At 35.4% G+C, this 15,070-nt stretch overlaps 4 protein-coding genes across 5 annotated transcripts; all 4 read right to left on the bottom strand.

Moving 5' to 3' along the window:
- Positions 1 to 1,449: 1,449 nt before the first annotated feature.
- Positions 1,450 to 3,246, bottom strand: LOC106716520. Its single transcript, XM_045678397.1, has 4 exons — positions 3,201 to 3,246; positions 2,838 to 2,996; positions 2,408 to 2,574; positions 1,450 to 2,038 (listed from the first exon to the last, which is right to left on the bottom strand). The coding sequence occupies exons 2-4, from the start codon at positions 2,994 to 2,996 to the stop codon at positions 1,450 to 1,452; spliced, it is 915 nt and encodes a 304-aa protein (XP_045534353.1). The 5' UTR covers positions 3,201 to 3,246.
- A 1,681-nt stretch (positions 3,247 to 4,927) lies between these two features.
- Positions 4,928 to 5,838, bottom strand: LOC106716555 (cuticle protein 8). The gene is made up of 3 exons (XM_014510085.2): positions 5,797 to 5,838; positions 5,353 to 5,691; positions 4,928 to 5,206 (listed from the first exon to the last, which is right to left on the bottom strand). The coding sequence occupies exons 1-3, from the start codon at positions 5,806 to 5,808 to the stop codon at positions 4,943 to 4,945; spliced, it is 615 nt and encodes a 204-aa protein (XP_014365571.2). The 5' UTR covers positions 5,809 to 5,838; the 3' UTR covers positions 4,928 to 4,942.
- A 1,749-nt stretch (positions 5,839 to 7,587) lies between these two features.
- On the bottom strand, positions 7,588 to 8,527 carry LOC123721068 (cuticle protein 8-like). Of its 2 annotated transcripts, XM_045678331.1 has the most exons (3): positions 8,471 to 8,527; positions 8,023 to 8,349; positions 7,590 to 7,914 (listed from the first exon to the last, which is right to left on the bottom strand). In XM_045678331.1, exons 1-3 carry the CDS (start codon positions 8,480 to 8,482, stop codon positions 7,651 to 7,653), a joined length of 603 nt encoding a protein of 200 aa, XP_045534287.1. In that variant the 5' UTR covers positions 8,483 to 8,527; the 3' UTR covers positions 7,590 to 7,650. The 2 variants fall into 2 exon arrangements, with proteins under 2 accessions (XP_045534288.1, XP_045534287.1); XM_045678332.1 differs by lacking the exon at positions 8,471 to 8,527 and having other exon boundaries at positions 7,588 to 7,914; positions 8,023 to 8,361.
- Positions 8,528 to 10,382: 1,855 nt separating this feature from the next.
- On the bottom strand, positions 10,383 to 14,319 carry LOC106716521 (cuticle protein). The gene is made up of 5 exons (XM_045678396.1): positions 14,280 to 14,319; positions 13,837 to 14,166; positions 13,409 to 13,667; positions 10,830 to 11,221; positions 10,383 to 10,679 (listed from the first exon to the last, which is right to left on the bottom strand). The coding sequence occupies exons 1-5, from the start codon at positions 14,289 to 14,291 to the stop codon at positions 10,416 to 10,418; spliced, it is 1,257 nt and encodes a 418-aa protein (XP_045534352.1). The 5' UTR covers positions 14,292 to 14,319; the 3' UTR covers positions 10,383 to 10,415.
- Between the last annotated feature and the right edge of the window lie 751 nt (positions 14,320 to 15,070).

The following is a 15,070-nucleotide window of genomic DNA, read 5'->3' as shown; positions in this document are numbered from 1 at the left end:
GGCCCTACCGGCATTGTTTAGCGATGCGGAGAGAAAACACAGCGTGCACTGTTTGTATGATGACTGCGAATAAGTACTGTTATTTTGTCATATTCATAGAAGTTTCTGCATCTATAAAATATTATGTTCGACTAGTTTAAAACTAGTTGTTAACAATTATTTTATAAATTAGAGATTCTCTCTGCAAATGTATGGAATAAGTAATTGGAATTGAATGAAAAAACTTAAACTTGGAGGTAAACTTTTTAACATTTTTTTTATCCGATATATATTTATTACTTCAGCTGATTATTCATAGCTGACTACTAAATAATATATATTCGTCTAATTTACTCATTTACAACTAAAATACAGTATGCACAGTCGGTCGAGCGGAGCTGTGAGTTTGCGCAAAACGTCGCGTCGGCTCGTATATCATTCGTAGTCAATATCTTTCTTCCAGAATAAATTTATATGTGTATATTTCTCATTTTCATTCTTGCTTTTTTTCAAGATTAACAAAACTTTATCAATTCATTTCTTAAATTTTTCGTTTATTCACGCTTCATGCTTTAATGAGTATATTATTGTGAGTGTCGTTTTTTTGCTCTCAAATGAATCAAATAAGCATTTCATTAAACTGTTCTAATGCACGGTAGGTAGAAAGTACAAATTATAGGTTTTTAATCTTTTATACATTCTCATATATTAGTAAAATTGACGGAAATTAAAAGCGAGATAAACCGATTTTCTCTTTATCGACAAACTTACTTTTTGCAATTATCTCATTTTTTTATTTTGTAATTTTCCGGCTAATAACCAATGGGTATCTACGAACAGCTGTAGTGGGTGTTAACATTCTTATCATAGATGTAATACCTACTTTTAAAAAGTACATAAATTATTGTCTATGTATTATTAACATTTGCTCCAATTAATATTAATCCTACTTCAGAATGTAATTCTAGATAGTAATTAGAATGGGGACCGTATTGGTAAAGCTTCGGCGAAGGTATGATGGTAAGTGGGTTGGCGAGAAACCTAAGTTTATTAAGTAATCTGCTCTCGATTTCCGCTTTGATCAATATGAAATACTACGAGTATAAGACATGATTGTAAATATGTTTAATATAGCTAATGATAGTTTAATAAATTGATATTTGTCTGGTACCATTTTTTTAATTTTTTTTGTATCGAAAGTCATAGCGATCTGTATGGAATACTGTGATTCTATGCACGATATTTGAAAGGCTATAAGAGAGGTAAGAAGGATAATGTAAAATCTCGAAGTACTATGGTAAAAGTTTTAAGTTTTGTGCTAGTTGTTAATTAATCTGGGTGACTAAACTTCATTTTCAATTTATGAACACAGAAATAAGTAATGATAATAAAATGTAAATAATATAATTTATTTTTATAGAATTATAACAACATTATAACTAGAAACAATATTATAAAATAAACCTCACATTAAAAACCAACATAATAAATTCTAGAATAATATGATGAAGCGACTTCTGAATCAGGATAATGTTCTCCTTTAACTTTAGTCTGATCTTCATCTGACGAACTGTTTTCACTTAAGGAATGTTCTTCGTTATTTTCAAAATATTTTAAAGAATTTGTGCTTTCTGCATCTTTTTCTGGTATGCTATTAGTTGTTGTTGGTATTTCTGTTGGTAATACTTTAACCAAAGGGCCTTCTACAGTTTCCATTTGAATTATTGGTAATTCATAGTTGCTTGTTTTTGTTGATGTTTCTAAAATTGGGGCATTTGTGTGTTCATGTGGCATTTGAGCATTCTTTGTGACGTCAGAAGTAGTCGAAATATTTTTATTTTCAAACGAAGATTTCTCGGTTTCCTCTGCATTGTGTGTAGCAGTGTTATCAAAGGTTTTATTTATTTCAACGGGATTATAAGGACTGTAACCTTTTTTAGGGAAGAATTGATTGATCTTTACACCTTGTCCAAGCGGCATGAAGTGCTGAGTATGACCGAATATTGAAAAAGCATGGCCGCCGTGCTTTTGAACAGTTTTACTAACAAAAGCATTAAATCTGTGAAATAAATAATTAAGCATTTTAAAATAGCGATGTATTAAAGTATAAATATATACCTGCAGTGCCTATTATCATTTGATTTATCATCTAATACATAGTATAACATAAGCCGCAGGTTGAATATTGACCGGTGTATTAATCAATAAAAATCTCGCTTACAATCTGTACTATATAAATGCTATTTAGGTGATTTTCACAACTATTTTTTTTAACAGAGATCGAAAATTTTTGTTATTTGTAACTACTAATTTCGTTCAAAATAATCCACCACTCAAATGATCTAAGTAATGGATACCATCATCTTTAGGGTTATCTGGACTGTTCAGTTATCAAAAACACATTTGCATCCGCGTGTTCTGTACATACCCTTTATGGTGATCAGCGTTATATTGCACTGTTCTGAGCGAGCCATCTGGTTCCACAAGACTATACTCTCCGCGGACTTTGTTACCGTCTCTTGTTTCATGGTGATGCTTATGATCTCCGGTCAGTTTATCAGAAACTGCGTATTCAAATTCGTACTTCGGAAACACCTGGGAAATAAATTTATTTTGCAACTTTATATGCTTACAAGTACTATTATCTATTAGAATATTTTGTTCATAAAAATTATTACTTAATAATAATATTTATAACTGTGTTTTTATATAATTTCATCTTATAATTTCTCTTTGAATAAACAGAGATATAAAAAGCAACTTTATTTATTTAAGTAATTCTTCAGTGGAATTAATCTTCACTGCAAGATTTAGCAAAGAACTGAAATTAATAATCATTTCAATATAAATTAACTTACATGAGTATTTGCAGTAAACAAAACTGGTGAAGTAAGAGGATGGTATTGTTTGAAATAATGCCAACCCTTTGGGTTTCCTGAGTTGTATTCCTGATGACCTTCATTCGGATCCACAAGAACAGCTGATGCAACACTCAGACAAAATAATAACGACAGCATCTGTGAAATAGTCACAGATATAATAATGTTACGTCTATTTTGCAGAAACCAAAAACAAACAAAAAATTACTGGTTTCAAACAAACCATACTGGTAACAAACAAAAGACTATACTGGTTTCTGAGAAGATCAAATTCAACCACTTTATTCAGGCAAAACAATCGAATTTCTGGATTAATTAATTGAAATTGAATTTATTTATTACCCTTGGACAAATTTTACGATGTATAGATGAACCTACTCTAACAAGATTTCCTATGAAACTGTTAATAAAATAACATGTTTTTATTCCTTTTATACTCTAGAAAAATATTTGGTACTCAAGAAAGTGTTATATAAAACTGGTAAATCATATTTCTAAAAAAAATATTATAATACTTAAGGTTAGAAAAGAGTGGAATGTACTTTTACAAATTTCACACCAAAAAAATATCAGTTAGTCAAATTAGTTGCATAGAAAATTTTTAAGTTTATATGAATATTGTTAGTTTAAAATAAATCATGGACGATTAAAATATTTACTAAGTGATTTCATGTTACATTTGAAAGAGGTAGAGCCAAATTACTCAAACGGTGATATTACTGGTTTATTAATTTTATCAAGACATATCCATGCTAATATAATGTTCGTAAGAAACGGGATTCTTATATATTAGTAAAACCACGAAAGTGTAAAGTTATATATCCATGCTATCCTAACTTAGCTAAATAGGTATGTAATCGCATAGTTCAAATCTCAGTAAATCTAAAGACGATATTAAAGCGACTTTTTCACCAATTCGTTAACAAAAAGGGTAGATTTGACTTAAATGGAATACTAAATTCCAAAAATTTACTTGAAGTTGAAAAATTTAAGTAAAGCGCGTAAAATATTGTTTCATAGTTTTCCGCGTATAACGAAAAGTGAATAAGTTCACAAATAATTGATCGGAATTAACTTATTTTTCAAAAGCATTCAAAACACATTATATTAAATTTGTAATATTTTTTTCAACAACATTATTATACATATTTGTTATCACATACATAATATATATTTGTAATTTTATAAACAACTATGTATTGTCTTATATTGCCCAATTTCCCCTTTAGTTTAAATCTTACAAAAGAGAGTGGGTTATGATTAGATATTATCTCACAAAAACTCGCTCGAATTAAATGCTAGCTGTAATTCTATTGTAATAAAATTACAATTAAAGATTTAGTGATTTCCAAGACCTTGCAGATATCTGAAATGGCAATTCATAATAATCATTTTATGTAAGATAATTTTGGTCTTTACAATACCATTCATTTGCAAATTTGTATTTTTAATAGTTAACTATTTTAAATCGTGTTATAATGTTTTAAGGTATTTAATTTGAAGATAATTAAATTGGTACTTGAAATATTCTACAGGATTGAGGGTGGTACTGGCCATCAAGAATATTATATGTTTTGATATTAAAAAAGTTAATCGCACGAAAAGTAAAACAACGAAATGAAGTAATAAAGCTTTAATGTTAAATTATTGATTGTAAAACACGATAATAATTTGGCGAGGAATAAAATATCACGTTAGGTTGCTTTGTAAATAATATAAAAAATGGGATATGAGGAAGAGCTAGTAATGCTTGGTTTTGATTTTTACTTAAAGTTTTTAATGGTATAATTGCTACATTGTAATTTTGCTGATGGGTCAGTGACAGGCGCTTATGTGAGAAAATTCGAAGCACTAATCAACCCTATCCTTTTTGAGAGTGGATAAATCACAAGTTATAGGTATATTTGATGTAAATTCTGAACTTTTTGTTAAATGTTAACACCTAAAATTTTAATACCAACAATGAAGACACTATTTTTAGGTAATAAAAAAAACAATGTTTTGCAAAGAACTTTTTTCGTATATTACAATAAATAACTAATAAACTAACATTTGCAAGTATACTGCATCAATCATTTGAGGTTTTAATGGTAGTAGGCGGGGGCATGGGCGGTGTAGACTGGGGTCTTGATGACGGCCGGCGCGGAAGTGGGCGCAGTGTTGTGCACGACCGCGTTAAAGCCGCTGTGGTCGTCGGCGGAGTATTCTACAGTCCTGATGGAGCCGTCCGCCTCGTGGAACGAGTACGAGCCCTTCACAACATCGCCGTCTCGGGATTCTTGCTGAGACTTGTTGTCTCCGGTGTGGCCGTCAGCGACGGAGTAGGTGAAGTCGTATTTAGGGTACGCCTGAAAGTATGAACATGAAGTTTGTTTTGTTATTTACATATTTTGTGCTCAGGTAAAATATTGCTTTATTTCACCTAAATTTCTGTAGGGTATTTTATAATTGATGTGTAAAATTTGGCATGAAGTGATTTATGTGCGAAACTTACAACTTCCTCAGGCTGTGCAAGCACTTTGGCGACGGGGGCGGCGTAGTGAACAGGGGCGGCCTGGTACACAGCCGGGGCGGGGGCGGCGTGGTACACTGCAGGGGCAGAGTGGTACACTGACGGGGCAGCGTGGTACACTGCGGGGGCGGCGTGGTACACTGCAGGGGCAGCAACGGCCAGCTTGGCTACGGGCGCGGTGGCCACCAGTTTGGTGGCGAGAGCGGGCTGGTCGTGGCGCACAATGCTCTGGGAGGAGACGGCCGAGGCTGGAGAGTAGTGCACGGCTGCCGGCAGAAGTCCCGCCTGGGACACCGCCACAACAGCGCACAAAGTCAGGATCTGAAAAATCATTCATATTAGAAGGCAATATAAATATAAGGATAGCAAAAATATAGACTTGCGTGTAATTTGTAGATAATTAATGTACGTAATGTAGTAACTTACTTTGGAGAACATTTTACTGTGTTAGATCAACTTAGAATGATTAATTAAAGTATAGTTGGGCTTTTATATACTCGACTACCACCTTCAATAGTTTCTGCCTAATCTAAAACCAGTTCAATGTCCTCGCCGCGGGCTGATTTTGACAAATGTATGTACATAGGTCAAAGTGTTACATTTTAAATTGTTCTGTTCTTTAAGGCTGCGTTAGTTAATTTTAATTATTTATAATAGTTAAGCTGAAGTTTAAGGATACAGAATGTTGGCACACGATATATGAAATGGGGATGGGAAGAATACTTTTTTGTAATATAATGTATGAGGGTACGGAGGTAGACGTTTTAACGGGTAGGGAACAGGATAAGACAAAATAATTTTTTCGATCGACTGTTCATTAAGAGGAAGCAAGGCAAGAACAACTGCTTGATATCTTGTAAGCTATTATATTTTACTATTTACCACTGGCTGCTATAAGAAAGTTTTTGTTTTTAAGTAATTGCTAGAATCCTGAGGTACAGATCAATTATATATCTTTTTTATCCGACTGTCACGAGGGTTACGTTTTAATTGTTTATACGTAGGTATATATGTATGTATTTAATTGTGTATGTCCAGTTCATTGTAACCTACTGTGGTCTAAACGTTTCACCGAGTTTCTCACGTGAGATGTTTTTGCTTACATATTTATTTCAATTAATAAACAAAATATCACACAGAATCGTTTATATTATTACTAGTCGTTTTGATTTCATCATTTACATTTTCATTTATTCACCTCATCCAGTGGAGTGATCCCATTGGATGAGGTGAAAATGTAGCAATTTTCTATTAATCTTTTCTTTTTCTATTTTCTATTAGACAGATTTTAATTAAGGAAATTATCTAATACTGTTGTAAAACTATGGTCAGTGGAATCCTGGACCGATGGTACTACTTTCTGATGTCACGTATCGACGTCTTGAGGAGCAAGATAATAATATAAATATAAGTTTTTTGTTTAGTACCATTTTTAACATAAGATGGCTGCTGCGTATGCTACTATCCTAATGCAGTAAAATACGGTTACTAATCAATCTCATCATTTTAGATCATAGACATTTAACATTATATAACATATATATTAACTACACATTGTATTTGAATTTGTTTTTTTTTTCAAATACATTACCTATCTTGCTATAACAATGAAGAGTATATATTTAATTAATATAGAATAGTGGAAGAAGAATGGATGACGATCCCTTTCCTACTTGAAGCACCTTTTTTAATGTATATTACAACAACACAATATAACTCACGCCCGTAACCCAGAGGGATAGGCATTTGGTGCGGTCTTGACACACCTCTTTCGCTTCTTCAACATTGATACATCTACGCATAAATGTACGTCGGTTGCGGGTGCTCTTAATACTGCCCATCTTGAGTATTTCATTTATTTGGACGGTTAAAGTCCTTCTGGATCTTTCTTTTCCAACTGAACTCACAACATCCGCTATTATACACTTACTGCTCACATAAAATGCAGAACTGTCTGATTAGTTGTACATTCAGTGAGGTCACACGACTGTTTTGTATGAGAACATACCGAGTTTCATTTTTATTCATTTACTCAATTCATTTATTATAATCAATGAACGTAAAAAATAATGGCATCGAATGACTACTGTTTCTGTAGAGAAACAGTAGTCATTCGATGCCATTATTTTTTTTTGTAGTAGTACAAAGATGGGTTGAAGGAGAAAGGGGGGATGATGATGGTAAAAAAAATATTGTTTTGCAAAGAATTTTTTTCGTATATTACAATAAATAACTAATAAACTAACATTTGCAAGTATACTGTAACAATCATTTGAGGTTTTAATGGTAGTAGGCGGGGGCATGGGCGGTGTAGACTGGGGTCTTGATGACGGTCGGCGCGGCAGTGGGTGCTGTGTTGTGCACGACCGCGTTGAAGCCGCTATGGTCGTCGGCGGAATACTCCACAGTCCTGATGGAGCCGTCAGCTTCGTGGAATGAGTACGAGCCCTTCACAACATCGCCATCGCGGGATTCCTGCTGGGACTTGTTGTCTCCGGTGTGTCCGTCAGCGACGGAGTAGGTGAAGTCGTATTTAGGGTAGGCCTGTTAACATTTACAAATTTACAGAGTTATAATAAAATAAATGTTTTAGTAGAGGTCCTATAAAACACAACTGCATTTTCATGCAAGAATGATAATTTGTGTACTAACAATTTCCTCTTCGCGGTGAGCGAGCACTTTAGCGACGGGAGCTGCGTAGTGGACAGGGGCGGCGTGATACACAGCCGGAGCGGGGGCAGAGTGGTACACTGTGGGGGCGGGGGCAGAGTGGTACACTGTGGGGGCGGGGGCAGAGTGGTACACTGCAGGGGTAGCGTGATACACTGCGGGGGCAGCGGCTACTAGCTTGGTGGCGAGAGCGGGCTGGTCGTGGCGTACGATGCTCTGGGAGGAGACTGCCGCGGCGGGCGAGTAGTGCACGGCTGCCGGCAGGAGTCCCGCTTGGGACACAGCCACAACAGCGCACAAAGTCACGATCTGTGAAACCATTAAAACATTAATATTTTAATGTATACTTAAAACATTGTTATGTATTAAAACCTGTGCTAAATTTATGGATTCTAATCAATTTTTTTATTGTAATAAAACAGTAACTTACTTTGGAGAACATGTTACTGTGGTACTTGTGAACAGTGTGATTAATTAAAGTATATTTTGCCTCTTATATAGTTGACTAGCTCCTTCAATAGTTAATGGCTGTTTTAAAACCAGTTCATTGTCCTTGCCTCAGGCTGATTTTGTGGGTGGAATAGCTCCGTAACGGTAATTGACGTTTCATGAATGGGCCGGCTTAATCAGCGAAATATCGGATTTCGCTAGTTTAGGCAGCTCATTCCTAGGGAAGAGCGGCGTAGTAATGAATATAATAAATGTTTATAGTATACACTGAAAGGCATATTTTAGATTGTGCTTTGCGGTCAATGAAGAAGAATTTATTTGATAAGGAATTCTATCATTACCTGTTGTCTAGGCTTTCGAAACAATATTGTAATATTGTCAAGTAAGTATAAACACTATATGAAATAAACAATTGTGAGGTCTGGGATCATTAGTACGATTCTAATTAATTGTCGCAACAAACTATAATTATCAAAGTTTTCATAAGACTTAAGCTAGCCAGCTTGATTCTTCTCAATTTATGTAATACAGCCAACGGGTAATAGGTAGTGGTTGACGGTGTCATAACATTGTAAGATTTTTATCCAGAAGACCTAGAAGGTGATGAGTTTAAACCTTATTATAAGTTGACGCACAGTATTATTTTAACATCTGACAAATGTCCCTGTAATTGTTTAATTTTAAGTTTAATTACTCTCACTCTTTCAGTCCAATGATTGAATGAGCAGCAAATTAAATATTTAAATCTCTGTAAGCTCATATAATAGTATGTACTTAATAACTACATATATAGGAGATATATGGCGACAGTCGCGTAGTAGGCAGAAAATAGTTTACTAGTACTAGGTATTTTTTTTATTATGTTTGAATTGTAATAAAATACGGATTTCTCCAAATATAATATTAACGGTTATCAATATTAAAGTAATAAAATTGTTGCCAATTCGCAGATATATCGCATTAAGTCTTACGTTAACAGCAATCTTATAACTCATGCCCGTGATCCAGAGAGCAAGGCGGATTTTCTTTTTGCGTGGATTTTACATATTTCTCTAGGCTCTTTATAATCTTGCACCAATTTTCGTCTGTTTCTGGTGCTCTTAATACCACTCTTCTTTAGTATGATACTAATTTAGTCAACGCGTTCCAACTGTAAGCATATCTTTTACACGTAACTTCACTCTTACCTATCGTTAAATTTCAAAACTTCTGGTCATTTATTTTGATTATTATGCTTCTTAACATAATTTAAGTTTGGCAAAATTAGGTTTTACTTTTTATTACTCTTCTCGTTACTTCAGCGTTGCCTATTATCTATTTATGTTTATTATGTATACAGTAAAGTCTCTTTCTTCGTAGTTTCGGTACCGCGGTTTCAAATTTCGCGGGTTAAAAATACTGACATATTCCCGCATTCACGGCAAAAACTTTGCGTTTTACCGGTTTCTGACAGTATATTCAACCTAAATAAGAGTATTTTACTATAGCTTTGGCATTTAAAAAAAAGTATTTGTTATTTGCGCGTTTGCCTTTTTGCCAATTTCTGAATAATGTAGCTTGATAAAAGGTGTCTTTTAATATTCGTAGTTGCTATTTTTTAACTCATCAAAGCCTACTAAAATTTATACCTTCTCAAATTCATCTCAATTTTTTAATCGACATCTTGGAACGTAACCTCACAGTTTCTTACAAATTGCTATCACACATATGCGGATTTCTCGACTGCGACAAACATCACCGCAGCGAATAGTGAGATATTACTAATATTAGAGCCTTATTAGAGATTATTAGCAACTTAATTTTAATTTTATAAAAGTAATGTTTCTGTATGTAGGAATAAATACTACACGTTTATACAATTAATTACTTTATTTAAATAAATAACTAATCAATTAACATTTAATATAATGGCATCGAATGACTATTTAGTGTTTGTAGTAGATTGGCGCTGACGCGTAAACGGGAGCCTTGATGACAGCGGGAGCGGACTTGGGGGCGCTGTTGTGTACGACCGCGTTGAAACCGTTGTGGTCATCGGCGGTGTACTCAACAGTCCTGATGGAGCCATCGGCCTCTTGCAGAGAGTACGAGCCCTTCACAACATCACCGTCGCGAGATTCTTGCTGGGACTTGTTGTCACCGGTGTGGCCGTCGGCGACGGAGTATGTGAAATCGTATTTAGGGTATGCCTGGAAATATAACATTAATTTTTTTTAGTTGCTAAAATATTTTTTAAGGTAAAATATTCCTTCTTATCGCCTAAATGACTTTAATGTACCTTTTTGCATAATTTTTTCTATAAGTAAAAGTTGGCATGAAATGAAATATTTGGAACTTACAATTTCCTCAGGCTGTGCAAGTACTTTGGCGACGGGGGCTGCGTAGCGAACAGGGGCGGCTTGGTATACAGCTGGGGCGGGGGAGGCGTGGTACACTGCAGGGGCTGAGTGGTACACTGCGGGGGCAGAGTGGTACACTGAGGGGGCAGCGTGGTACACTGCGGGGGCGGCGTGGTACACTGCAGGGGCAGCGACGGCCAGCTTGGCGACAGGTGCGGCTGCTACCAGTTTGGTGGCGAGAGCGGGCTGGTCGTGGCGCACAATGCTCTGGGAGGAGACGGCCGCGGCGGGTGAGTAGTGCACGGCTGCCGGCAGAAGTCCCGCCTGGGACGCCGCCACAACAGCGCAAAAAGTCACGATCTGAAAAATTATTATTGTTATTTTCATTACCGCTTCAAATTGTGAAATTTCCAAACACCGACAATACAGACAGACAAATTGGATATTTTGTCAATATAAATATCAATGTATTATCAAAACTTACTTTGAAGAACATTTTTCTGTGTTGTTTCTTAATAGAATGATGTATTATAAAAATCGTGCGACGGTTATATACCCTAGTGCCTCCTTCGGTGATTAAGATCTGATATAAGAACCAGTTCGATGACCTCGCCTCAGGGTATTTTGCTAATCATATAAATATATACAAGTCTAAACAATCACTTTCTATTTTAAAATGATGCGAAAATTAACAATGTTAAAAAATTATTGTAAAAGATAATTTTTCATGAAAATAGATGTTTTACCTTATTGATAAGAGGGTAATGTTTTTTTATGCCCGACAAGTAACTTTGTTTTTATGTATGTGAGTTTCTGCGTGAGTAGACAGCCTAAACGACTGAACCGATTTCGATTGACGAGTGTTTCATTTGATTTATCTTTTTCCCCGAAGTGTCATAGGGTATATCAAAGTATATGAGTGGTAAATAGGGTATATAAGTGTCCTAGTGTCATAGCCTTTTACACATCGGCACAGGGCCTTATAAAATTTGTAAAGACTAAATAATTGCATCTTGTTTGTAGGTTCGTTATTTAAATGCGGAGGCTATAGTGAAAAATCTTCTAACAGTATAAAAATCTCCTTGCCTATCATTTATTAGTTTTAAGTGATATTTGTATTCAGTCTCGTGTAATGAAAAAAAAAGGAATTCGATTTTAACGTGTATAAAATAGCGAATGAGCAAGCACCAAGTACCTAACGTTCGTGCTACCCATAAGCATTATTGACAAAATATACAAATCCACAGAGAGGAAATAAGACTAGAAATTGTGTGCACCTCTTTACTATCAAATGAAATGCATTTATATCACAGTTAGACAGCGCCTTTTGTAACGTTATTTCTCGTGTAGCCAGCTTATTTAAATTTAGTTTACTTTTAGATTGATAAACAACTTATTCTATAGATTTTGATTTGTTTGTGTATTTCTATATTACCTATTTTATTCAATTCCTACTGTTAGTTCAGTCTTCCTGTATACATACTTATTTGTTAAACCTTTCCTTTAAATCCATTAAGCTTGAAGGCTTTTGTATTGAAGTTTAGAATATCTTAACTCTATAATTGTCGTTATATTATTTCTATTGCTCGGGTAAATCAAATTATTAAATTAACATCGAATTATGAAAGATGTGAAATAATTGTCCCAGAAACAGACAATGTACTTTCCCATTTTAATGATCACTGTAAATATCGCGTATTAAACATTTTTTTATTTTATAAATTTTATACCATAAGGTGGAGAGTAAGCGGCTACGAAGTATCGCTGACCATAGACATCTGCAACTGCAGATGCGTTGCACGATATTCGTCGGAGGACGCACAGAAAGAATCGTTCTCCTCCATCAAATTCCTTTCCCCCTCGAATCCTTTTCTTACAAGTAAAGAGTGGGAAGGGAAAGGGGACTAAAATTAGGCCTTTGACACGCACACTCATCAGACGAAACACGGAATTGCTTCCATTTGAGACGCGTATTCTCTGCGGTCGTGGTATTTCATCGGCCAATTCGTGCAACTAATGTTTTTATTGCTGGCGTCTACCACTGTCAAATATGCCACATGTTTTATGCAGAAATGTACTGACTGAAAAGCGCAATGCTTGCAATACTTTGACTTGAAATTATTCTGTACTCACGAAAATTTCGAGTATGTGACATTATTAAGTACGTAAGCTTATATAAATTAATTCAATAAGGATACAATATCTTCGTTATTCTGCAAAACATAAGCATTTCGGGAATAACGGAAACGAGGGCGACAACGTGAAACTAATTCTCGAAAAGTATTATTTTAAACTTTATTATTCGCCCTGTCACTCGACGTTAATTATGTGAACAAAATCTAATTAACAAGAGTAAATAATTATAGCTAAATTAGTTATTATTTTATTCTTTTTTTAGTATATACCTATATAAAATTTTCTGTATCTTTCATTGACCCTGTGAGTTCGCCGAATTCTGGGCTCTTAAGATAAAATACATTAAGACAAAAAAAAAAAACAGTTTGAAGCTAATTCGTATATTAAAATAAATAATTAATCTTCTACATCATTGGTATACATTGTCTGGGAAAGTCCTTAGTGTTTGTAGTAGACTGGTGCTGACGCATAAACGGGAGCCTTGATAACAGCGGGAGCGGACTTGGGGGCGCTGTTGTGTACGACCGCGTTGAAACCGTTGTGGTCATCGGCGGTGTACTCCACAGTCCTGATGGAGCCGTCGGCCTCTTGCAGAGAGTACGAGCCCTTCACAACATCACCGTCGCGGGATTCTTGCTGAGACTTGTTGTCCCCGGTGTGGCCGTCAGCGACGGAGTAGGTGAAGTCGTATTTAGGGTACGCCTGGAAATATGAACATTTTATTTATTTGAGTAAGTGTTTTCTGTTGACAATAATAAATCGTTGTTTTTTTACTCCTTGTGTGTTTTTTTACTCCTCATGATAATGACTTGTGTTGTAATTATTTTTTACAAGTAAAAAAGGTAACTAACGAAATATGTGGGTAACTTACAACTTCCTCAGGCTGTGCAAGCACTTTGGCGATGGGGGCAGTGTACTGGACGGGAGCGCGATATACAGCAGGGGCGGGAGCGTAAGCGACAGGGGCGGGCGCGTAGGCAACGGGGGCAGGCGCGTAGGCGACAGGAGCGGGCGCGTGGTATACGGGGGCGGCTACAGCCACCTTAGCTACGGGAGCAGCAACCAGCTTGGTGGCGATACCACGGGGCTGATCGTGGCGCACGATGCTTTGCGAGGAGACAGCTTCGGCGGGAGAGTAGTGGACCGCAGCGGGGAGCAGACCAGCCTTGGCGACTGCCACTAAGGCGCACACAGCTACGAACTGAGAAGACAGAATATATTATAGTAGGTGATTTAAAAAAAAATAATAAACAAAATGTATCTGAAGTATTTGAAAAAAAAAAACAAAATCTAAAAATACTGTATGTTACTTACTTTGGCGAACATTTTTGTATGTATAACTAACGATTGCTCTTCCAACTGATGACATGCAATAGTTTCGCCTATATTTTATAGTATATCGTGGCAATTACCAATAGAGGTGGAAGTTGTCAAACGAGCTAGATGACCTTCCCCTATTACTGATTTACCGGTCAATGAATCAATGTATCGTCTTAATTGATTAATATTTGAATGATGGTTATAATTAATTGGGTTCACTCGTGTGACTTTTTAGAATAACGGAAATTATATCTTTCATATTCACGGACATGGTGAAATATTGATTTCCTTTATATTGTTGTAATTTTAAATTTAACTTTATGTAACTTAAGATAACTAATCAGGTGAAAGTATTCTTTAAATCCTATTAAAGAGTCAAAGTTTTTGGTGAATAAAATACCAGTTTCGTATTAATTTTCTTATTATTGTTAAAGATGATCATACATATAAACAATTACTTCATTGGTTTAAATTCTGCTGTATTTAAAGTGCATTGGATATAATTTGGTTTGTCTTTCAGACGGTGTTATCAGATGCGTTAAATCAGATTTATGTACATTGTGGTGACATGAAGGCAGCAATTTGGAAATATATCTGCTTTTCACAGGCGCATTGACGATGTTAAAGGCACGCGCTACGTTCAAATGGAGCCTATAAGGTCTTACGTGAACCAGTTGTGGTTGAAGCATAGGTGTTTCTTTTTGATACAGAACTCTGTTTCGATCGAAACTAAAAAAAATACAAACAACTGATGAATATTGCACTAAAGTATTGGGTACGATGGA

This window comes from Papilio machaon, chromosome 6 (assembly GCF_912999745.1).
Source record: "Papilio machaon chromosome 6, ilPapMach1.1, whole genome shotgun sequence".
Classification (NCBI taxonomy): Eukaryota; Metazoa; Arthropoda; class Insecta; order Lepidoptera; family Papilionidae; genus Papilio; species Papilio machaon.
This window is presented reverse-complemented; position numbering and strand designations above follow the sequence as displayed.